This window comes from Perna viridis, chromosome 4 (assembly GCF_037379345.1).
Source record: "Perna viridis isolate PV_CMFRI_1.1 ecotype Kerala chromosome 4, ASM3737934v1, whole genome shotgun sequence".
Taxonomy (NCBI): Eukaryota; Metazoa; Mollusca; class Bivalvia; order Mytilida; family Mytilidae; genus Perna; species Perna viridis.
The window spans coordinates 14,566,667-14,590,790 of NC_142448.1; the positions used below are offsets into that span (position 1 = coordinate 14,566,667).

General features: G+C 32.8%; 2 protein-coding genes across 2 annotated transcripts; one reads left to right on the top strand and one right to left on the bottom strand.

Annotated features, from left to right (window-relative positions):
• Positions 1 to 1,289: 1,289 nt before the first annotated feature.
• Positions 1,290 to 4,756, bottom strand: LOC148618992 (uncharacterized). Its single transcript, XM_088576909.1, has 4 exons — positions 4,536 to 4,756; positions 3,134 to 3,350; positions 2,567 to 2,755; positions 1,290 to 2,266 (listed from the first exon to the last, which is right to left on the bottom strand). Exons 1-4 carry the CDS (start codon positions 4,621 to 4,623, stop codon positions 2,113 to 2,115), a joined length of 648 nt encoding a protein of 215 aa, XP_088433035.1. The 5' UTR covers positions 4,624 to 4,756; the 3' UTR covers positions 1,290 to 2,112.
• Positions 4,757 to 7,095: 2,339 nt separating this feature from the next.
• On the top strand, positions 7,096 to 20,591 carry LOC148618993 (putative flavin-containing monoamine oxidase A). The gene is made up of 11 exons (XM_088578463.1): positions 7,096 to 7,254; positions 11,147 to 11,234; positions 11,743 to 11,917; positions 14,398 to 14,512; positions 14,768 to 14,925; positions 15,259 to 15,348; positions 16,499 to 16,586; positions 17,956 to 18,056; positions 18,717 to 18,896; positions 19,576 to 19,763; positions 20,062 to 20,591. Exons 1-11 carry the CDS (start codon positions 7,140 to 7,142, stop codon positions 20,333 to 20,335), a joined length of 1,572 nt encoding a protein of 523 aa, XP_088434589.1. The 5' UTR covers positions 7,096 to 7,139; the 3' UTR covers positions 20,336 to 20,591.
• Positions 20,592 to 24,124: the final 3,533 nt, after the last annotated feature.

Below are 24,124 nucleotides of genomic sequence, written 5' to 3' on the forward strand. Positions count from 1 at the left end.
TCTATTCTGAGTTTTGTTCTCGTATTCAGCATACTCTTCATAAGATCAGCTTCCTTTTTGTTTTCACTACTCCATGTAATATGAGTTCTGATTCTGGTGCACCGTGAACATTCGACTTTCTTTTTCTTATTCTTCTAATCCTTGTTTCCGTAATGAGTTTTGTTTTACGGGAAGGGGGAATAACACTCTTGTACAACCTCCAACCTAGTGGACCAGCGTGATTTGTGTAGGGTTTCTTCCAATAGATAGTGGGATTACCAGGCTTACGAACGCCATCTGTCCGGAAACGATTTCAGAGTATTCTTCTCTTCGATGTCTTAACTAGACTGTGACCCTCTTCTAGTCGCGTTTTCTGTCTTGGTTTCTCCCACGGCCTTTAACTGTCCAGTTTGCCACAAGGCAATTGGTACTATTTGACCCTTAGCTGGGAACTAGGTTTGCAGGCATCTGGACATATCCACACACCAGGGGAACTACGTGCCTTTTAGCCAGGGACCGCAAGGTTACCATCTACCAACTCGACGACGATCCCATCTCTAGTTCATGATCACATTGGTCTTACTGCATGAGTGGCTATAATTGGCAGGGAAGTGTTACATACACATCTTCCTTTCCGCAGCAATCTACTCTCCAATGATGAGGCTGAAAGCGAGAGTGACAGTCACAGACAAACACAGACACTACAACAATCACCATTGTGCACCTCCTATTTTAGATTTTGATTTACATCAAAAAGTCGGTTAAAAAGGTTGTTTTTAAATTGGGGAGTGGGGATATCCGGTTAGTGAACATTGCATGCTCGCAGTTTTCCTAGTTTTATATCGGTTTCTGTCAATTTGATGTATGTTTTTATTTTAACGTATGTTTTTTTTTAAAAACATTTTTTTGACTGTTTTTCGCTTTTCTTGTTTTTTGTTTTTAATAAAACGATGCATTTGCATGTTTTTTGTGTGCAATACTTTTGGCTCCACATCCATCTCCTGTTTTATATTAACCTACCGGTGCACCTAGTTCATGCTTCCAGTTTTTGACGGAGTACGAGTTGATCAAATGCTTTTGTTTCTCTATACTAGTTTTATTTTATTTTAGTTAATTCGTGATCTTTTTTGTGTGTGTCTGTTTTCACTCACTGGTCTTATCCTCAGATTATATTCTTTTGATTTCTGCCCAAATCTTGGTTCCATTGATTATTAATACTCTTTTACATCTGTTTTTAACTTTCTAGCGTCTGTTTTCGTGGTCGTGTTTTTTTTTTTTTTTTTTTTTGGGGGGGGGGGGCCCCCCCCCCCTTTAATTTTTTATGGATTTTAATCAAATGACCATGCACCCATAATGCGCACTAATAGACAAGCCTTCAGTAGTTTAAGCAGCACTACCATTGGAACACATGCAGAAGGTGGCATTGAATGAGCGCGCCGATAATGTTCGTATCATACGGTTTTACTATGAATAAAAAACGCTATATGTTTATTTTAACGAAGAAACATTTCTAAAGTTCCCATATATCTGATAAATAAAACATATCGATTAGATTCTCCAAACCCATGTAGAGAATTCTACGGAAGCCCTGACAGGAACATAGAAAAAATAATTATAGTTATTTCGATATATACATCGTTATCATGATATAATTTTATCGTTATTTCAATATATTATATCATTATTTTGATATATTCAAATTCTATACTCTGATTAGGGTGTCGGTAAACTGTGAAAGGAAACGAGTACTCGTACTTTTCTTATAATTGCATTAGCAACGCTATATAGCTTGTTGTGTGTAGTATAATAAAATGAAAGAAATTGACTGGAAAAAATATAGCATACTCATTTGACTGCATTTTATCGTAGTACTCATATCTCAACATTAGACTGAATAAAATCAGTCATTTATTAAAAGCTGTAGTAAATATCAAAAGAAACAAAAAAGTACAAACAGTTGAATACTCTAGTCTATAGGTTCTAATTAATAAAAAAAGGATGGCGTGTATGTATTTGAATGTATCGGAACCACCGGAAACATAGGATAATACCTCGTCAGAAAAGTTACTGATGTAAACACTATTCCTAAGTATGTTATTTTCTATAGTATGTGAGTTTGTCACTACTTTAGTATTATTCATCAGTTTTGAATGTTTTCTGAAAAGCAGGTCTTTGTCCAAGTCGTTTAAGGTATTCAGTGAGCTCTGGATACTTCTGTAGTATACCTTCCTTCATAACACTTGCCCACCAGATATTATACCCCAGTACACAGTCAACAACAGTAAATCTGAAACAAATATTGAAAGTCTGCATTTATTCAACATATCATCTGACAAAACAATTCAAACCAATGAATGATATTCAAAACACGAACGAATAAAATGTACAATGTGACTTGCCATCTCAGCATATGTTTGATCCACGATAAAGTAAATGACAGATACTTAGAACAAATCTAAAATACAAAAAATACCACCTTTTTATATTGTAAATTTCGATATGCTGTACACGTGTTTCAAAAAGTAACCTCTCATCAGCAGCATTAAAATCAAATAAGTAGGAGGATCATAATCAAAACTTAACTTACGTTTTTCCGCAAATGAAAGGACCACCTTGCTTAAGTTTGGATCCTATGTAGTCCAAACATGTCTCGAATTTCTTCCTTGATTTTTCTATCTCATCTTTGTCTTCTGTTCCCTGTGGTTCGTTGAAGAAGTATTGGACAAACAACCTTTCTTGTACTTCGTCTACCGTTGCACAGACATAAAACATTAGACTGTAAATAAAGGGAAATAATGGGAAACAAACCAAATTGTCAAAGATAAGAGTTATTTTATAATTTTGATTTGACCTTCCCTGACAATTATTGGTTTTTCAAAAAGTTTTTATCATTTGCTATATTTTTAATTGCATATTAGCATATAGTAAAGTAACATTTTTGTGGTTGGAACCTCCGATCACCCATTTTTGTTGTATTTTTTAGTTTGTAGGTTAAAAAAGGAAATAACAGTACGGAACCCCTTTTCTGGTACCCCTTTATAATATCTTAATCCACCAATAATGACAACAACTGGTGAAATCAACAATCGAAGAATTAGGCGTCCTAGTTATATTAATATCAACGACTTCCTTAAACAGGTGATATTTTTCTTACTTGTAATAATCGATTAGATCCACAGGAATTAATTCGGGATATTTCTGGACTAAGAACATACAAATGGCCCCAGATTCCAAGATTATTTTGCCGTCATATTCCAGAGCAGGAATTGTTGTGTGTGGATGGACATGTTTAGTGTAGTTTTTACGTTCATCTGACGTTTTGTTCCACACATCAACATCAATGAGTTCATAGTCCTGCAAGGCTCTTATCTCTTAAAAAACAAAGCGTGTAAATAATTAAACCATGTTTTAGTGGAGTCTGGGTTGCTCGTTAACTTTTGTTTCCTTGTACGTGTTAATTTTGATATTTAACATTCTTTATTGTTTATGTCTTTTCTTCCTGTCTAGTCATGACCCGTCATCCTAGAATATACATGTATTCTTTTGATTATTCTTGTAATTGTTGTTTACAGGGGCTTCAGTTCATGAGCTCCATAAAATTGTCAAAAATTGACTGAAATGCCATTTAGTTTGCATTTTACTATCCATGGCCATGTACTGAAAAAAACTGTAGATTTTGATACATCGCAATGTATGAAAAAATCGGCACATGGTTTTTTAGTGTACTGCCATGGAGAGTAAAATGCAAAAAATTCGTAAAAATGGCTATTTTAATTCAATTTTTGACAATTTAATGAATCAAGCTCATGAACTCAAGCCTCTGTGTTTACAAAAAGGGAACAATAACCGGTGACCCAAATTATTTCCCAATGAAATATTTGACTTTCACGCTCGCTTCGTCCCTTTTATCCTGAAGATTTTATTTAATATACTCTTGCATAAACGTAAAATATGCATCATATTCACGTAATTTCTGAATGTATTTACTATTTTAGGTGTATTTTGTGCATTTGTAGCTTTTCACCATATCCTTGTGTATAATACAGAATATTAATAACGATTGTTTTGTTTTTTTTTTAATTTGTTGCTTCATGAGCATGTTTAATGTTTCAAAGCTAAATATACCCTTATAACATATAAAAGATCAATTTTCAAAGGAATACAAGACCTGAACTGGCCTGTGTATAGATGATTTGGAAATTCACGTCGTTGATCGTGGATTTGAAGGCACCTGACAAGTTGACTTTACCAGTGGTTGAGAAAAATTGAACAGCTGATAGGATGTGAAAATGGATGTTAAAATTCTGTTAGTTTTTTACAGTTTCAGCAAAACTGCGACTTTTACTAACATTTCAAGGATGTCTGTGAAAAATTATATCCATTTTGCAAAGGATATGAAATAATAATAATACAAGTACATTACACTACTTTTCAGAAATTAAAGGCAAAATTTCATCATACATGAGCCTCCTAAAAAACGTATATTGTAACTCAAAACAGACTTACTTGACAAACACTACCATATAAAATTTCGTAAGTAGACGCAAATACCTTACCTCTCAGAAGCCATATACATCTATTCGATCTGAAACATGAATGGTAATACAATTTTCCTCTCTTCATTTCCTTCTGGTCACTTTCCATGATTGTTCCCGGTTGGTCGGATTTAGTTCCGCTTTTTATACGGGTTTACAATTAAATTCTGAGATGGTAGAATTTTTATGGAATGTAGCCCTCGCGTAATGTAAGTGTCAATGTCACATGATCAGAATACCTAAGTAATCTTATCGCACAATTAAGATACGAAAGGTGAGTTTTCTAACACCTGCCTTCAACGGAACGTTCATATTGTCCAAAAAAAAAAACCATATAAAACACTGAAACTGCCAAAAATGTTTATTACCAACTGCTATGAGGATAAAATCATACAAAAGCAATCCCATTTCAATCAAAAGCCAGTTCGTAGCAAATGTCATTGCATAAACTGATTTTACGAGGCACCTAATGGGACTATTGTGGTTTTGCACTCAAAATTTAATTTTTTTACTGACAAAAGTGAGTTTTGTTCAACAAAAATGAGTTCAGATTAACAAAATTTATAATATACTACACATTTAAATGTTGTCATACAAAGTAATCTTTCAGTGGACAAAGTTACTTTTGTCATGACAAAATTCATTTTTGTGTCATAGACTTTATTTTTGATTACTAATTTGAATATTGGGTAACAAAAGTAAATTTTGTATGCAAATTAGTTTAGTTTAGATTCTGTGAACTAATTTGCATACAAAACTGAGAAATATTATGACAAAATTAAATTTTGTCACAAATCACTTTTGCATGCAATCTAACACCAAAGTCATTTATTTTTGTCACAATTAAAAGTCATTTTTGTGTCACAGAAGTCAATTTTGTGTCACCAAAGTCAATTTTGTACGCAAATTAGTTTTCAGAAATCTTTGGATATGCAAATGAATTCTCTCATCACGATTTTGTAAGGTCTCTCATTGCATGAATATAGTAACCGCGGGTCGCAGACGCAGGTTTCAGCGAGGATTCTGTAAACTAGTTTGCATATAAAATTGACTATAGTGTTAAATTTTCACTTCTGTATCTACAAAAATTAATTTAAAATACAAAATCACAGGATGCTAACTAACTTAATCAACATTTTGCATACAATTTCAATTTTGTCTCACAAAATTGACTTTTGTTATTTAATTTCCATATCAGGTAACAAAAGTCAATTTTCTATGCAAATAAATTAATGATTGCATACATATTTGACAAAATTGAATTTTGTCATGACAAAAATGAATGCTGTCATGACAAAAAAGAATGTTGTCATTACAAGAATGAATTTTGTCATATCAAAACTGAAGTGGTCATAAAACAAGTCTGTATAACATAGTTTTGTACGACAAAAATGATTTGTGTACGCAAAATTGATTTTGATTACAATAAGATCAAGTCCCATTCGGCGCCACGTATGATTTAATTACTGTGTCGACTTCATCAGGGACTTTATAATACACACTCTTGTTTCATCCACCAAGAAAATCAACAAGGTGGATGTATTTTATCTGACATGAATATTGACGAATTGTAGACATAATGATAGAAAAAGCACAAAAGACACAAAACATGGGGACATTGATATTCATGTACAGAGACGTGCCAAAAGTATTCAGTCACTTGTAAGTTTTCCTTTTGTTTAAATCTTTCCTTTGTTTCTATGCAAAATCACATATTTGGAAGTTATTTCTAGATTATTTTAATTAAAAATAATCACACCCCATTCGTGTGATGAGTCGGACAGGCTCTTTACGGATTACCAATGTAGATGTAGAAGAGAAATAAATATGTAAGATTTATTGATATCAATAATGCCAATTTATTGATATCAATAATGCCAATTTATTGATATCAATAATTAATCCTTATATCAATAAATCATTTATTGATATCAATAAATGAATTATTGATATTAATAAATAATTTATTGATATCAATAAATGGGGAATAAATTCCACAACGGCTTGCCATAGAAATGTTTACAATTTATTAAAAGAAAAGAAGATTTTCTGACTAAAACAGTGTTGGATCCCGAAGGGGATGCAGAGGTTGGCACCCTCTTTTTATTTAAAAAATTGTCATTTTCATGTGTAAAATTGAGAAAAAATAAATGGCAAATATTAATGTCCTAGCACCCCTTTTTCTTTGAGGAACCACTTCTTTTTAAAGTGTCTGATCCGCCCCTGTAAAAATGAAGGGATGTTGGCAGTTTAATTACCCGAACAATTTATGACGTAACAATTTTACACTGTTTTTAACAAAAAATATGACACTATATTTTTTCACAACGGAATTCTCCGATACTTCTGAAAATGATATTGTAGAACCCCATCAATGACAAAAGTTTAGTTTTGACATTATTCTCTTTTATAGTAAAATATCTTCAAAACGAGTCGTGAAGTATTTCATTGGCATTTTTTTAAAGTATGCTAATGAGAGTGACCGAATACCTTTGGTACGTCTCTGTATTTTCATAGCGTGTCGGTCTCTAGGCAAACCGAACTTTCGGTAGATTCCATATAAACCTGTCGGAACTCATCTAGAATTTAGCTTCAAATATCGGTGTGCTTACTTTCACTTTCAATATGACGGTGGAAGTGGATATTGTTATTGTTGGGGCTGGGATTTCTGGACTAACAGCTGCATACACAATAGCAAAACGTGACCCAAACTTGACTTACGTTGTTCTGGAAGCCAAAGGTGACTAATTTGCGATAACAGCTGAAGAACCCATTATGGAAGAACCAGTCCTCGATAATTTTTTGTAATGCTATGGCAAAATTAATTATATAATGTTGTTTTTATCAATTAAGATCGAAGATAAGAATTATATAGCAGTCGCCAGAGCCTTTAACTTTGTAATACCTGATAGCATCTGCAATTATCTTATACTACCACAGGAAAGTAGTCCCATTGGCATACCTCCATCAGGTTCAAATGCAGATAGTTATGTCACCTTTATAGGTATTTATAATACATCAAATTCAAGTCTGTGTTATTTATGCCAATAAACAAACTCAAATAAACAACTTTTACTGCAAACTGAATATACTTGTAAATTTGGTTTGCATTAATAATATTCAAATTAAAATTAATTGACCTCTAACCTCTTATCAGTACCTGTATATTTCTATGCAATTGCCCTCACATGCGGTCTTCAGTCTCAATATATTTAAGTTGCTTATTTATTTTTAGATGCATAATAAACCATTTGATGTTAAGCTAGAAATGAAACCCTACAATATTATAAATAGTCATAAATCATAGGATTGAAATATAAAGATAAATGCTTAGTACCAATTGGAGTAGCTGTCCTCAAATATTTCATGCAGGCCCTGGCAGATAAAAGGGGAGGTGGTTCCGATCAAGAATATGTGTATAAAGAAAAGGGGTTCGGGGTTCATATTTTGGCCATTTTTTCTCATTTACTTCTGTTTCTTTGTATGTATTATTTTAATTTCTTTATGTTGTTTGTCTGTTTTCCATGTCTGGTCTTTGTCCCTGGATTACATGCTTTTGATTTCCACTAGAATCTTGGTCCCCTTGATTACTCTTATAAAGGGATAGCATAACCCCCGAAACCATCCTGACATATCAGCAATTGTATTGTGTATTTTTATTACGGTTACTGCCTCATGACATTGGAAGCCCGGAGATGTCAAATAAAAATGAAACTTTGCATAGACGATAGCATAGGAATTTCGATAATTCATTTTTCAGGAATTGTGTCGTTTTTTTGGTCTGGTGTTATTGCTTTTTTCTTAATCATTCTTAATCTATTTGACTAATTTGGTCTTTTGAATGTTATTATAATAGAGCTGTAGGTGCTTGGCTAATGTTCCTGCACTAGACACCATTGTTGAAATTATATTCTAAGGCTTTATTGTTTATAGGTATTTTAATGTACTTGTCTTTGGAACTACATGTATGTATCCAGAAACAAAGCACTTTTATGTGACACATAGGTGACTATGGAATAACTTGAGCTATTAAGCTTACCAACAGGGAAATGTAGCTAGTTGAGAGGATCATGTATCTAAGGATCTGATTTATTTCAATGATTGTGACTTACATTTCGACCTGGAGGTCAGTAAATTGAAATTGGACCTGAAAATTTAAAATCGAGAATGGCCAAAAGTAGATTCTAGTTGAATTATACACTGAGTAGGATAATTGTGTGTACATTCATCTAGTTGTTCCATGTAAACCGATATTGAAACTGAATATAATGCAAACTGGTGCACTGTTACGATGCATCGTGAAGTTGTGTGTGTGTTTTTTTAAATGTCCTTCATAATCAGAATGGTGTATTAAAATATAAAACAAAAAGTTCAATATTAACCATATATAACCATAAGCTTGTGTTGAGGTACGTTTGAGATCATCCCCGTATTTTCCTTTTATTCCATATTTTTTTTCAATTTGACGATTTTTTAAAAATGCAAAGGATCGATATAAATTGATTCAGTACATGAGTACTTTGATTTTTTTATGTTCACCACTAGCATTTAATTAAGTCAATGTAGACAATATTTCCATCAGTCTTAATGAGGAGAAAAGATTGAAAAGGGTGTTACGTAATCAATGGACAAACTTGTTTGGAACCATTGACAGGGTTCAACACTAGCAGTGGTCTTGTCCTATGCTTACTTAATTTTAGAGAGGACTTTACCATAAAGTTTTATCAGAAGTTCTTTGGGCTACCTATGTAAATTATTTTTTTTTAATTTTATTAGTCCTACCAAGGATTTTTGTAGTACATTTTACTCCTTTGTTCTACAGACAGGAACACGAAATAATTTTGAGGTCTACCTAATTTATCTATCAGAAAGTCCTGTGGGCTACCTAGGGAGATAAGTAAGGATGAAACCCTGATTGAAAATTCTGAAATCGAAGCATCACTTGACAAGTGCTCGATAATAAAAATAAACTTTAAAGGAGGTAACCTTAGAAAACTTCACATAGTTTGTCATTTACTATATTCATTTTGCTGATGAATAAGTAACTGATTAAAACGATGGATTATTTACATTTGAAATGATTGAAATGGAACCAAAACATTTTTTATTAACAAAGCAAAGGCATCTATAGTGAATTAACCATAATCTAGTGGTCAAAATATTAAGCCACCAATAAAAATTCAAAAGGACGATTGATGGGCATGTTTTGCATCTGTACATTTAGCCTGGATATTATTCTATTAAATGTCATAAAATTTATTATAATTGTAAATGGTGACGTAGTTAAAAAATGGATGAATGACGATGGTCATAGCTGCCATTATTGTTTTTGTTTCCAGTGCAAAGGTGAAATTCTTGGCCATGTATGCAATTAATTATAATCTGATTTTATTGAGGAATGTCTCCTACATAGCAGATCATTAATCAGTTCTGTTCATTTTATTTTAGGTTGATTATCAATGTTAAAACATGGATCTAATTTTGAATGCATACACAGATTTTTAGGGTGTTCAGTAAACCACAATGGCAAACTTACAAAGAGAATAATAAACAATATATGGAATGATGAGCTGATTTGAATATGTAAGAAAACACTTCATAACCTGACCTTGATGACATATGATCCACATGTGCAAACCCCTGTTCTTCGTTATAAAAAATCAAAATTTGTCATTGCATGGGAAAGAGGTTACACCAGAACAGGTTAAACCACTATATGAGCATCTGACTAGTTTTACTGTATAAAATTGGACTTACGGCTTAGATGTGTGGAAACTGGAAGAAAGGATGGCTATGTATGTGTGGTTGAGCACTTTGTCCTTTAAAAGAACTACTTTTCAGTCACAGTATTGTAATTTACCTATTTGTCAAAAAGTAACCTTTTCCTGAGCTTGTGTGAAAAAATCAATATTTATTGTTGATATTATCATCTGGCTCTGCCATAGAGCCTCACTCTCAATCATTTTCCTGATTGAACATTTACATTGGAACATGATAAATTCTAACACATGAAGACAATTATGCTTTTATTTAGGAACAATACAAATCAAAGTATTTTTTATTGAGCAATAGTCCTTATGGAGCACTGGTTAGGGAGTCAATAAGAGTTTTTAAAGTTTCTTTACAATGAATTTCTCTCTGTACACTGAAATTTACTTGTACTTTGTATTTATGATGTGTTCATAAATATATCCTGAAAATATCTTAAATCATCAGAAATTCCTATTTAAGGTTTTTCAGTGTGTTTTTGTAAAAAGTATCTTTTTTCTGAAAAAAAATGAAAGAAGTATTGGAAAAAAGCACAGAACAAGTTCAGAAGACATGAATTGGAATACACTGTTAAACAGCATTACCTCAAAAGCAAATAGGGTGGAGAAGAAACTTACAAATACAAAATTCTTGGGCACATATTTGTTTATAACCAATATATGTAATAAACATGCCACATTTTGGATTTTTTGCCAACTAAAAACAATCACAAATAACCTACATGTATGACATCATAAGGAACACACTTATTGCTTTTGTCACCATGTAGGGACTGTATACATTAATATTCACTTCAATCTTTATTCTTGTTTTAGGCCATGTGCTGAGCGGACTATAATTCTGACTAATTGATATCATTACAGATAGAGTAGGTGGGAGGACATTATCTGTTCCATTGAAGACTGGATCAGGAACTGATATATTTGACCTGGGAGGACAATGGATTGGCTCGTAAGTGAAATCTGGAATTATTCACAAAAAAGCGAAGAAATGATTATTACAAGAAATTACATTTAAAAAAACTTCTAACACATGTGTAGTTAGAACATTTGAGTTTAGTAGACTTAAACAATTTAATTTGTATACATACTTAAATCCTAGTTCTAATTGTAGTAGAACAGAGAAGGTTATTCAATAAAAGAATTTTACTTGATAACAGGAATAAGGGGCATTGAAGTGGCCTGAACAAGCATTTTCCAAAAGACTATCATATTACATGAGTATTCATTTCTTTAAAATTGTCCACAAGGTGCCTTACCAAGGAAGGCGGGGTATTATTTGAACTGCTGAAAAAGGTTACTTTGATTCTGGTTTAAATCTTATTCTAAGTCAAACATTTAATTTCAATCAAAATTCAGAGCTGTATCAAGCTTGAATGAATTGCCATACATTCACAGACTGTTCAACCTTTGTGGTCATATCAAGCAGTAACAAGTGAAGCATTTTATTCATTTTGTAGAACTCAAGTAGACATCATGGATCTTCTGAAGGAGCTTGGTTTAGATACATATCGACAGTTCATTTCTGGAAGAAAATTCATGCAGCTTGGTGGAGATAAAATATCGAGCTATACCTCAACAATACCATCACTGTCTGTGATCTCACTCATTGAACTAGATAGATTTATGAAAAAGGTTATGGTATTTGACTAAGCACCCATTCCTTTTAAAAGTAGCATTAAGTAATGGTGATAAGTATTATTATACTGTATCATAGAAACAGGCTTTCCTTTTATATCATGATGTCCCAGCTTTTGTTACTTTGTATGTATGGTTTTAGTTACTTTATATTCTTTGTTGTGTATATCTGTTTTCCATGTCTGGTCTTTGTCCCTGGATTACATTCTTTTGATTTCCACTAGAATCTTGGTTCCCTTGATCACTCTTTCTAAAAAAAGGAATTAAGAGATGATGTTAAAACAGACAGGCTTTTAGCATGTTTAGAATTTAGTATACATTTCCAAACAAATTAGGAAAAAAGTCCACAGAACCAATAATATTGGACACCTCTAATTGAAACCAGGGCAGAAAATGAAATTTGATTACTGTACAAGAATTTCATATAGGCATAACAGCTGAAAAACCTCTTTTTTATTTGTCTATCTTTGTTAATTTGGGAATAGAGTAAATCAAAATATTTATACATGTTATGTTATGTTAATATTAAATAGTCGTACATTTTATATACAGGAGAAATAAAAATAATAAGTACCCCAAAAGTTTTGAAAAAATAACACATTCATATTTCACTGATTTCTGTTTGATCAAAAGAAAATTGTTTATAGTTCAGATGTTTGTTTCATTGCGGCTAAATATTTTACACAGCAAGGTTACAAGATAAATATAACATTTGAAATGATGGCAACTTCAGTAATACATAGAATCAGAAGAACAAAAAAGAATTAAAACATTTTTCGAATTTCTAAAAACACATCATTACTGCAAATTTTCAGGGAATTCAATTTCAGTGGTTCCGATAAGTTGTAGATATTTTTTGGAAAGGGGACAGACATTTTAATTTGACTGCAAAAAAATTTCAGTCATATAATGATAACACCTTGTCATTTGTGTCCTCATTGTTAGCATCCGCTGACTTAAGTTTATTTGCAATAGCTTGAGTAAAACGTATCCAATCTTTTTTTTAAATTTTAACGTATCGTTTCTAGGTACATGGCAAAGGGCCCTAGTTTTTGGAGGTTTTTGCCAGACCTTGAAAACAAGGGGCTAAAATGGGCAAATGGTTGTAATCATTAGAATTGATAGAAAAAGTTAATTTATTGATCCAATTTTGATTACTCTGATGTAAATGTATTCTTTTTGAAATTCTTTTTTAAAAGTTTATTATAGGGTAGACTTATCTTTATTCATTTTGAGTCAAATGGGTACAAAATTGACCATGCCTAATAAATGAACTTTTTAGCTTACCTGGCCAAAGGCCATATAAGCTATTACCATCACTTGGCGTCTGCTGTTGTCGACCATGGTCCTTAACAATTTTTCAAAATCTACTCGATGGATTGAACCAAACTTGGTATGAATGTTCCCTTGGGTATTCAGCTTAGAACCGATGTTGAGATTTTTGATCTGTCGAAAGATATGGCTGCCACTACTAAAAATAGAACATGACAGACAGAGGTTTTTCTCATACATCTCCAAAACTGTTAGGTTTAGCCAAATTCTTTCAATTGCAAAAATGATTCTTATGATAAGGCCTACAAAAGTCTGCGTGGATCAAAGATGTTGGGCAACTCCTTGTTAGAGTTATTGCCCTTGAAAGTCGAAAATGATGGTTTTTTTTTTACAGTTTTTAGCCGATATCTTGAAAACTATAATGATAGAAAGGAACTTTTGAATGATGAAATGAAAGGGACAACTCCTTGTTGCAGTTATTGCCTTTGAAAGGCAAAAATTGAACCAGGTGAACAATTCAGGCTTCTGAGAGCCTCTTGTTTATGTTTGGTTGGATTTTGAAAGAAAAAAAAATTTTCGGATTCCTTATGAAAATCCCTGCCTGTATTTTTCAACTGACTTCAGATTACTCTTACAGTTTTTTAGTTATAAGGGTTCGAAGGGGCCTAGACGCCAAGAAATCAACTTTTAGTACAACCACAAAATATTTGGATGTCGTTGTTGTTTGTTGTTGGATCTCTGTAATTGTACCACAAAAGGAAGGCTTGGATTTATTTTGGGGGTTTTGCTCATTGTGCCAAAAGGGGGCCACTGCAATACTGATCAAATTTTTTCCTGTATCATGCTTAAATGGTGTGTCAATACTTGTCTCAATTGTTTAGTGTTTGACCTCTGTGGTTGTACATAAATGTATCAAGCTGCCCCCTGCAAAGCATTTTATTTACATTGAGTTGTCAATCATTCATTAAGTTGTTTTAGTAATTGTATATGAAATATCAATATTCTGCTTAAAATCTTGTTGTTACTTACTTGTGTACATGACAAAGTGAAAATGTCTCATTGTTTATGTTGGTTTAATATATAATGTGTGCCTGACTGAGCATGTTGTGGATGTGTAACATATCCAAAAAGTCTACAGATACAATCCACTCTCAAGGAAATGTTTAAAAGCTGTGATAATGTATTAGAAATTTTTGATGTTTTAGATAGATAAAATGGCTCTGGCTGTTAACATCCAGGACCCATATAAATGTCCAAAAGCCAGTACATGGGATTCAATGACTGTGGAGACCTTTGTCAACCAGCAAATGTGGACCAAAGGTAGGTTTACCCAAGTTGTAGAAATAAAGTTGCTTTGGTACTACATGTGTAATTATATGCTTAATGGTAGTTAAGCTGGATTTCAATGTTATTTTTATATTGTATTTACAATTTAAATTCATGATTTTAGTCAGAAATTTCCATATGTATACCAATATATTGTCCACTAGATGTGAGATACTTCCACATTGTATCAGTTTTTCTAATCATGGTCTTCGTTATGTAGTTGTGTATCATTTTGTTGAAATCTTACAGCTGCCAGAGATGCCATAATTTCTGCGACCAGATGCATGATGGGAGTTGAGCTATCCCAGATATCCTTGTTGTATTACTTGTCGTATATCAATGCAGCTGGTTCCCTTCAGAAATTGATAGAGGCAACAGAAAATTGTGGCCAGGAGTTTAAAATAAAAGTGTGTGTTACTGAGATATATCTAATTTAAAAAAGTGATTTGTGATCCCAAGAAGCACCAATTAAATAAATTGTTACTGGTAACTTAATTACTATAGAAATGACCATTGTCAAATGAAACTATGTTATACTAGTATATTGACACAATGTTGTACACTTATGTTTTAATGTACCTGTGTATGAATATAAAGAAAAGTGATAAGTTACTATGATAGGAAAACAATCAAAAACTAAGTTATTTAGTCCATGATATTTTTCAAATATTAGTATGATACTGGTGATTTTACTTTTTTCTGCATGATGTGTAATTTTGCATGTCAAATATTTATTATAGGGTGGAGCACAACAAATATCAAAGACCCTGGTCACCAAACTAGAAAAGGACTCTGTGAAGCTAAGTCAACCAGTCAGTAGTATAGAACAGGTAAAAAAATTCTGGGAAAATGGGAGTGTAAACATACATGTAGTATAGGTTGTCTGTTTCTCTTCAGTCTACATTATTTTTACTCAGAGTTAATGGTAGATTATACTTAAGGTCAAAAATTGTATTTGTTTGGTCCTTAGACACAAATTTTGAAGCATTTATTGGGTACAAAACTCTGATGATTTTGATTGGAAAACAACAACAGAAAAAAATTGTTTTTGTTCAATAGAGTACAGTTTTACTTACTATTTGTGTCACAAATTTGCATTGATAAGATTCGTAGAAATGAGTTGATATCAAAAAGTAGACAAAAAGTAAGCACATGGCATACCTTCAGTGTAAAACAGAATGGCAATGTGGCTTTGACAAGCAAAAAATTATAGATTTTCTTAAAGGACTTTGTATCAGTATGTACCGGTATCAATTTGGTTGAAATCTAAAGAAGAATGTTGAAATAACAGTGTTCTCTCGTTCCCAATTGGGAATGAATGAACAGCAGTATAACTAGATCTTCAGGGGCAAAGAATAATAGAATTATAGAGTTTATTATAGTCATTTGTTAACTACTGCCATTTTATACCCCACTTGAGCAGATATGAAGTGATAGGGGTGTCAATCCTTCCTTTTGTTACACATTCTACATTACCTACGTACCTACCTACCTACCTACCTACCTATCATCTTCGCTCCAGGTCTCTTCTTTGCCTAATGTTCTCAGCCTCTCCCAATGTCATCTTAAGCTCTATCAATTCTCCCTCAACAGTCCTACACAAGGTTGTTTTTGGTACATCCTACACTTCTGAATAGAATTAAATATAACTTTTACAAAATCTTTATCACATATTCCCATTTTGCATCTCCTATTTTAGATTTTGTTTCAAATCAATTTGGATATTTCACATAGCATAACATGGACTTAGTCATTTATCTCGCATTTCGTATCTGTTACTTCTCCTACTGCACTGAATGGAACTTTCTCAGATTCTCATTACATATTCTCATTGTGTGTCTTCTATTTTCATATTTTGATCCACATCAATTTTGAGGTCAACAAGTGCATGTTATAAATTGGGAGGAGTATGGAGTATCAATTTATCTATGTTCACAGTTTTTTTAGTTTACATTTATTTTCTCTTAAATATTTTCACAGACAAAAGACAATATTAATGTCACCACAGTTAAGGGTATATTATACAGATGTAGAGCTGTTATAATGGCTACACCTCCAAATATGACAAGTAAGAAGTGATTAAAAATATACTATGAAACATCATATTATATATTATGGTTCATTCAAACATTTTAACTATCCTTGAAAGAAGAAGATCCAAAATATTGGGCTTAAGAAAACAAAAGGCTCCTATGAGCCTGAATTGCTCACCTGGTTGAATTTCGCCTTTCAAAGACAATAAATTTAACCAGAAGTTGTCCAACAATTTTGACTCAAGAGTTATTTGGTAGGACTTATCATAAGATCTTCTCAACAATTGAAAGTTTCTTTTAATCTATCATGGTTTTCAAGATATCGACTGAAAACTGTTAAAAAAAAAAGGAGTCATTTTTCCCCTTTCAAGGGCAATAACTCTTACAAGGAGTCATCTGACAACTTTTATCCCTGAAGACTTTTGTAGTTCTAATAATATGGATCATTTCAGCTATTGAAAGAATTTGGATAAACCTAACGGTTTTGGAGATATATGCGAAAAACTACTCTCTGACCCCTATGTTCTATTTTTAGTAACAGCTGCCATGTTATTGACGGATCAAAAATCCCCACATCTGTTCTGTGCAGGATACCCCAAGGAACATTCATACCAAGTTTGGTTTCAATTAGTCAAGTAGTGTAAGAGGAGAAGATTTTTGAAAGAATTAACATTAAAAATGGCAAAAATCGTTTATCATGGCTTTATGGATTAAAACCAAAATTTGTCCAGAGATAGATCTCATCATGCTGAACACTTACCCGGTCAAAATTTAGCTAAACCTAATGGTTTAGGAGATATATGTGAAAAATTACTGTCTGACCCTTATGTTCTATTTTTAGTAATGGCGGCCATGTTTTTCAACGAATCAAAAAACCCCACATAACTTCTATGCAGGATACCCCAAGGAACATTCATACCATGTTTGGTGTCAATTGGTCAAGTAGTTTCAGAGGAGAAGAGTTTTATATAATTGTTAATGACAACGACGGACGCCAAACGATGGCAATAGCTCACATGGCCTTTGGCCAGGTGAGCTAAAAATCTATAAACTTTTATGCTTTGATGACTTTCATTGGAAAAATATCACAGTACTAAAGGTTTTGTAATGAAGTAAGCATTTTGATAATATTAATATCAATCCAATGTTATGTTTTGATTTTTTGAATTTTTTCTTTTGGACCTTATAAGAAAATATCTGAAAATCTGTAAAACTTACTGTTTTTTTTTTACACTGCACAAAAATATGAAAAGAAAACTATGTCTTTTTATAAACATGATTTTTGGTTATAAATTAATTTCTTATGAAATTGAGATTTTATTGTGGATAATAATTCTGATTAGAAATTATTTCTGTCAGTTTGTCCACATTATAATTTGTCTACTTTTTCAATCATAATTTCAGATAAAATTAGCTTTAATCCTAACCTTCCAGTACCAAAGAGGGAAATCATAAAAAGAATGCCAGTCAGTCTACTTACCAAAGTAATCATTACATATGAAAAGGTACATCTACTGTTTCTTTGGAAGTCAGTCTGCTCTATAAGCTTACCTATCAGTGGTTACCACTTGATAGTACAAAGATTCATATGGTCAAAGGTCAATAAATCCAAAGGTGAAAAAGAACTTTTCACGAAATATTTTTAAAAACATTCAATATTTTGTAAGTTATTAGCCTTAGTGACCCAGTAAGGCATAAAAAAATACTAGACCACCCAAGAACACTGTGCAACATAGTTTGATTAAAATAGACTGTGGGTACTGGAACTGATAAATTTATATACATTGTTGGAATCCAATTTTGGGTTGTTTTGAAATAAAAAATACATATAAGCTTGCACATAAAAATACTTCAGGCCTAATGACTGGGGAACTTGAATTGACATCTAAAAACAAATGAATTTAAATGAGAGGATTGAAGTTGGGTAGAACCAAGAGACCTTAGGAAGAAATATATCTTGTGTTAAATGTATTAGTGAACATGGAAAAATGTATGTTTATTCTCCATCATTTTTTAACTATCAGTATATTGGACAAAACTTATGTTTTCGTTTTATTATTTCATTCTTTAAATTTCATGCAACATATAAATTTTTATGCGGGTCAGAATAACTGTTATTTGATTATGTCTGTCTTTTATTCCTTATATTCTGTTCTATAATTTAGTGTTTTTGGAGGGAAGCAGGACATTCAGGAGAAATAGTAACAATTGGTGGACCGTCATCAGTATCTGGTTGTGATGAGGGACCATTGTGTATTGTGTATGATGCCACTTCATCAAACCATAATCCAGCTCTTGTAGCATTCATTGGTGGCAAACAGGCAGTACAGTGGCAACAACAGTCTGTAAGTATCCAGAGAATTATAAGTGGCAAACAGGAATCATAATGGCAACCACTCAATAAAAAGGAAAAACATGGACAAAAAGATTCAGAATGCCAGACCAGATTGAATTTGGTTCAGAATTATTTCCCTTTGATACAGACATTCTTATAGGTAATAAAGATTTTTAAAAAATAGCTTCACTGTAAATTACTTGCTTAAATGAGTCTTGAAATGAAATGTTGCAAAAAAAGGGGAAATTCACTTTACTCAATATAATAAGTTTCCTGTAATTCTTCATTTTATTTTTATTGGGTGCAAACAAATTGAATGAATAATAAATGCCTGTTTGTCTGCAAACCATCTACCTCTTCTTGATTTTAACCTTGTTGGAATATCAGTATTCTCTGCATTCAGTAAACAGGCAGAGCTATAGCAGACATTATGTAATGATTCAGAATATTAAAACCTTGTGTAAATATTAGCATTTGTGTACACAGTGAGGCATGGTTTGTGACAATTTGAATACACAGTTACAGGATATAATCTGTTGGAAAATGAATACCAGCTATGCTACATTTACAAACAAATATGTTTTGTATGATCAGAAGTGTGATTATAAACTTAAAGAAATAAACATCTAGTAGTAATCACAACTTACATGCATTTTATGTACAGTATTTAATATTTTTTTTTGTTTTAGGCAGCAGACAGACAATCAGCTGTGTTAAAGAGTCTTTCATCTTTCTTTGGAGATGAAGCCTGGAACTACTGTGACTACAGAGAACAGGATTGGGGACTAGAACCTTACACAGAAGGCAGCCCGGTGTGTAGTGCCACACCTGGATCTATGTCATATTTTGTCAGTGGACTTAGGGACCCCTGTGATAGGTATGTCAAGTTAGTTTACGTGTGATATATACAAATGATGACTCAGTTATACATTTTTGTAGATAACAGTGAACCAAGTTTGTTTCAAGATTCAAGGTTTTCTAAGGGAACATGAACTATTATCTCAAATTAAAAAGAAATAATAGTAAACATTTAACTGTAATGCATGATAAATGAAAATCACATGGGAGTACAATGATAACAATCAAAACCTCAGTAAATCATGAAGGATATTAATTGTTTATCAGCAAAATGTCAGTGGTATAAAAATATTTGAATCTAGTTTTCACTCTTTCAGAGTATATTTTGCTGGTACAGAATCAGCAACCAGGTGGTGTGGATTTATGAATGGGGCTGTCCAGGCTGGAAAACGTGCAGCATTTCAAGTTATTTATAGGTTTCATCCTCAAGCTGTGTCATACACTGAACTGAATGAAGCATTTGTGGTGTCTAGAACAGATTTGAAGAAGAGAAAACCAAGACAATCTAGATTTTGTTTAAAGTTGACAGTTGGAATGGGATCATTGATTGGTGTTGGAATCCTCATAACACTGTATTACAGGAAAAAATGACATTGGTAGAGTTGAAGTTAAACTGTCTGTGATATTTTTAATGATTGTATGATTTAGAATGAACATTCGTTGGAAAGAAATTACACACTGAATTGAATAGTTTGTTGTCTGTTGTCATTAACAATGGTTATAATGTTAAAGAGTGATAAATTTTATCAATCATTGCCTTTTAGGTAAAGGTTACTTATATTCCATATGTGCAATACATGTACATTTGTCTAAGCAAATGTCTTTTGATTAAAAATTAGAACCATTATTGAAATCAATAAATCTTTTTTTTTTGCCAGCAAAAAGGAGTATAATAATGCTTCATTGTTAACCCTTGCAGACACAGAAGAAATGATATCAATGTTTTTTCCTTCATAATTGGCACATCTTTAGGTTCTTATAGAAATGCATGATCCCTAATTAATTTTCAGTGTAAAAGGCTCCTATCATGCAGTCAAACATTTGCATGGTTCTAAATCTACTCAAAATAAATCAAAACAAAGATCTAATATTATTTCCAAACTGAATGATGCAAAATGATAAATGGATGGAAATTCAAAGCAAACTTTACCTTAAGGAGGTTTATCAATTCTAGTAAAGAACAGATATGCTAACCAGGCTTTCAACAGAGTTATGGCCAAAAATACATTCTAATCTAATTATCTTCCTTGAAAAACACTATTAGGTTGCATTATTGACAAAGCTAGACTCTATTTTAAGGAAATGTTTGTTTTTCTCTATGATAATATCAAAGGGTTTAAATGTAGACATTCCATTGTTTGTTAGCTTTCTTAAACTCCTATGAGAATGTTTATATCAATAAGTAGTTAGTATATATCTCTTTCTAAGAATCAGGCAGAATGTATATAATAAGGTACAAACATGTTAAGTCTCAAGCTTTCAAACACAAAATCACACTCTCCCACATACTATCTTTGGTGTCATGCTGTTCATTTTAGATATTAATTTCTATCAAAAATAAAAAATGGATGTTTTCCCTGTTTAAAACGAGAGTTGGAGGTCGTTTCTGGTTGTTCTGAGTGTTTTTTCACAACTGGTACCTACTATTTTATAACAAAATCAGCTTTAAAAGATATCATGGATAATACAAGTGTAGGTCACATTCTGGTCAGAAAAGAGCTAAAAAAAGGCTTTAAAATATTTTGATAACAAACAAATCTACTCTGCACCCAGACTGTTTTTCATGAGGACCAAGGGCCAGCAAAGATCACCAATACCTTAGATTATTTTTGCCTGCATGTATATTAGTTTTTAAGCCTGATATGAATAGAAAATAATTGTTTGTTTGCCAAAATATAACTGCAGTGTCAAACCTTTAGATTAAATGAATGAACTCCTCTCTCCCTTACAAATTTAATATTTTCAAGTTATCATGTGTTATCATCAAAACGAATGTATTTGGTGTATATATTCTGAGTCAATTTCCCTTTTATATGCCCTGCTTGCAGAAAGGGGGAATATAGTAATTGGGGTATTTGTCCTTTAATTCTCTGTTATACAGGGATACCCCTTCTTTCATTTGATCTGTATGTTTTGGGGAGTTTTCTATAGAAAAACATAATATTTACCTCATACGAATACAGGGTACCCATCTCTTACCTACAACTCCTCCCACTTCTCATGGTATTCACCAACCCAGTTGTCTGGCCTGAATTATATCATATTTTAATTATCATATTTATCAAAATTTGCATTATGAACATATTAAAAATACCTATAACACTTAGGCTTTATTCCTTGTATTGCACATGGTCGAACTTCACGGTGGTGGATTTAGCTTCATATTTCGATATTTTTTACTTTGAGTACTTCTTGTATACAATTTTTTTTTATTTTGGTCTTCCTATATTTATTTGATTCTTATGCTCCTGGTGAGAGCTTACTCCTTGAAACATGTGTACAGCATATCGAAATTGATTGGTAGTTTTTGTATTTTCACCACTAATTGAAAGTTAATAGAACTTTCACCGAGTATTTTTAGCTATTGCCATCACTTGGCGTCCGCCGTCATCGTCGTCGTTAACAATTATACAAAACTCTTCTCCTCTAAAACTACTTGACCAATTGAAACCAAACTTGGTGTGAATGTTTCTTGGGGGTATACTGCATAGAACTGATGTGGGGGTTTTTGATTCCTCAAAAAACATGGTCGCCGTTACTAAAAATAGAACATAGGGGTCAGATAGTAGTTTTTCACGTATCTCTCCTAAACCGTTAGTTTTAGCTGAATTCTGACACGCGGTAAAAGTATTCAGCATGATGAGATCTATCTATGGTCAAATTTTGATTTTAATCCATTAAGCCATGTTGAAGTTATTGCCCTTTTTCAACGATTTTTTCGTGTTTTTAATGTTATTTCTTTCAAAAATCTTCTCCTCTGACACTAATTGACCAATTGAAACCAAACTTGATATGAAATGTTCCTTGGAGTATCCTGCATAGAAATTATGTGGGGATTTTTGATTCGTCAAAAAACACGGCCGCCGTTTCTAAAAATAGAAAATAGGGGTCAGACGGTAGTTTTTCACATATATCTCCTAAACCGTTAGTTTTAGCTGAATTCTGGAGTTCAAGTGTTCAGCATGATAATATCTATCTCTGGTCAAATTTTGGTTTAATCCGTTAAGCCATGTTGGAGTTGTTGCCCTTTTTCAACAATTTTTGCTATTTTTAATTTTATTTCTTTCAAAAATCTTCTCCCCTGACACTACTTGACCAATTGAAACCAAACTTAGTATGAATGTTCCTTGGGGTATCCTGCATAGAAGTTATGTTGGGATATTTGATTTGTTTAATTTATTGCCTTTGAAAGGCAAAATTCAACAAGGTGAGCGATTCAGTCTCCTGGGAGCCTCTTGTTTTTAATATTGAAGATGTACACCTCTATTTCAGATTTTGATCTGAATATTTTGGGCTTTTTTCAACAGCAAAACAAGGACTTTACTTCTTATGAATTTTGGGTACCCATCTTTTACCTACAACTGCTCTTGAATAATACATTAACATATGCGAGTAATATTTGTCTGTATTTGTTTTAAACGTTATTTTCTGAAAGTGAGATTCGGGAAAGACAACAAAAAGGTTATAAAATTTTTAAACAATGTCGAATTAAAATATAAACGAAAACGCTCGAATCTTTTTGGAAAATTGAAATCAATATTAGTTCCTCAGTATTATTGCTTATAGATAATGTATTCGAGTCAAAATATTCATTAATTGTCTCTGTTTCTTTTGTATATTTTGTTATTTGTTTGTCTGTTGGGGTTTAACGCCCGAGCAGCAATATTCGAGCTATATTCAGGCGATGAATATGAAGTGGATGATAAAATGAACATGAAATGATGATGAAATGAAAAATTGGATGGGACACAAGGATAATGGGGCCGACAAATTTTGATTGCCACTAGAAATAGGCAGAGGTGGGTAGGGTCGGGCAATTTAGCCTCCTGTGGCAGAGCCCTATGGTTCCTACTCCGGGAGAATACCACAGTAGGGTTTTTTAACGTGCCAGGAACGTGGCATTTTTCCCAACACGGTGAAGCAATATGATTTGCGGTCAGGTTTTCCGTATTATAGCCTGACAGCTCCAGCATGTAACACGCCAGGGGTACCCCATTCCACCACCTGGGACACACAACCCAGTTGTTCTGTGGGCAGAGCGCCCTAGCCTCCGGCTAAGGTTCTGAGCACTATTTAGTCGCCTTTTACGACCAGCTTAGCGCTGCTGCAGGCCTACTATTTTGACACCCGGACCTGCACGGGTCTACCAGATCTACACGT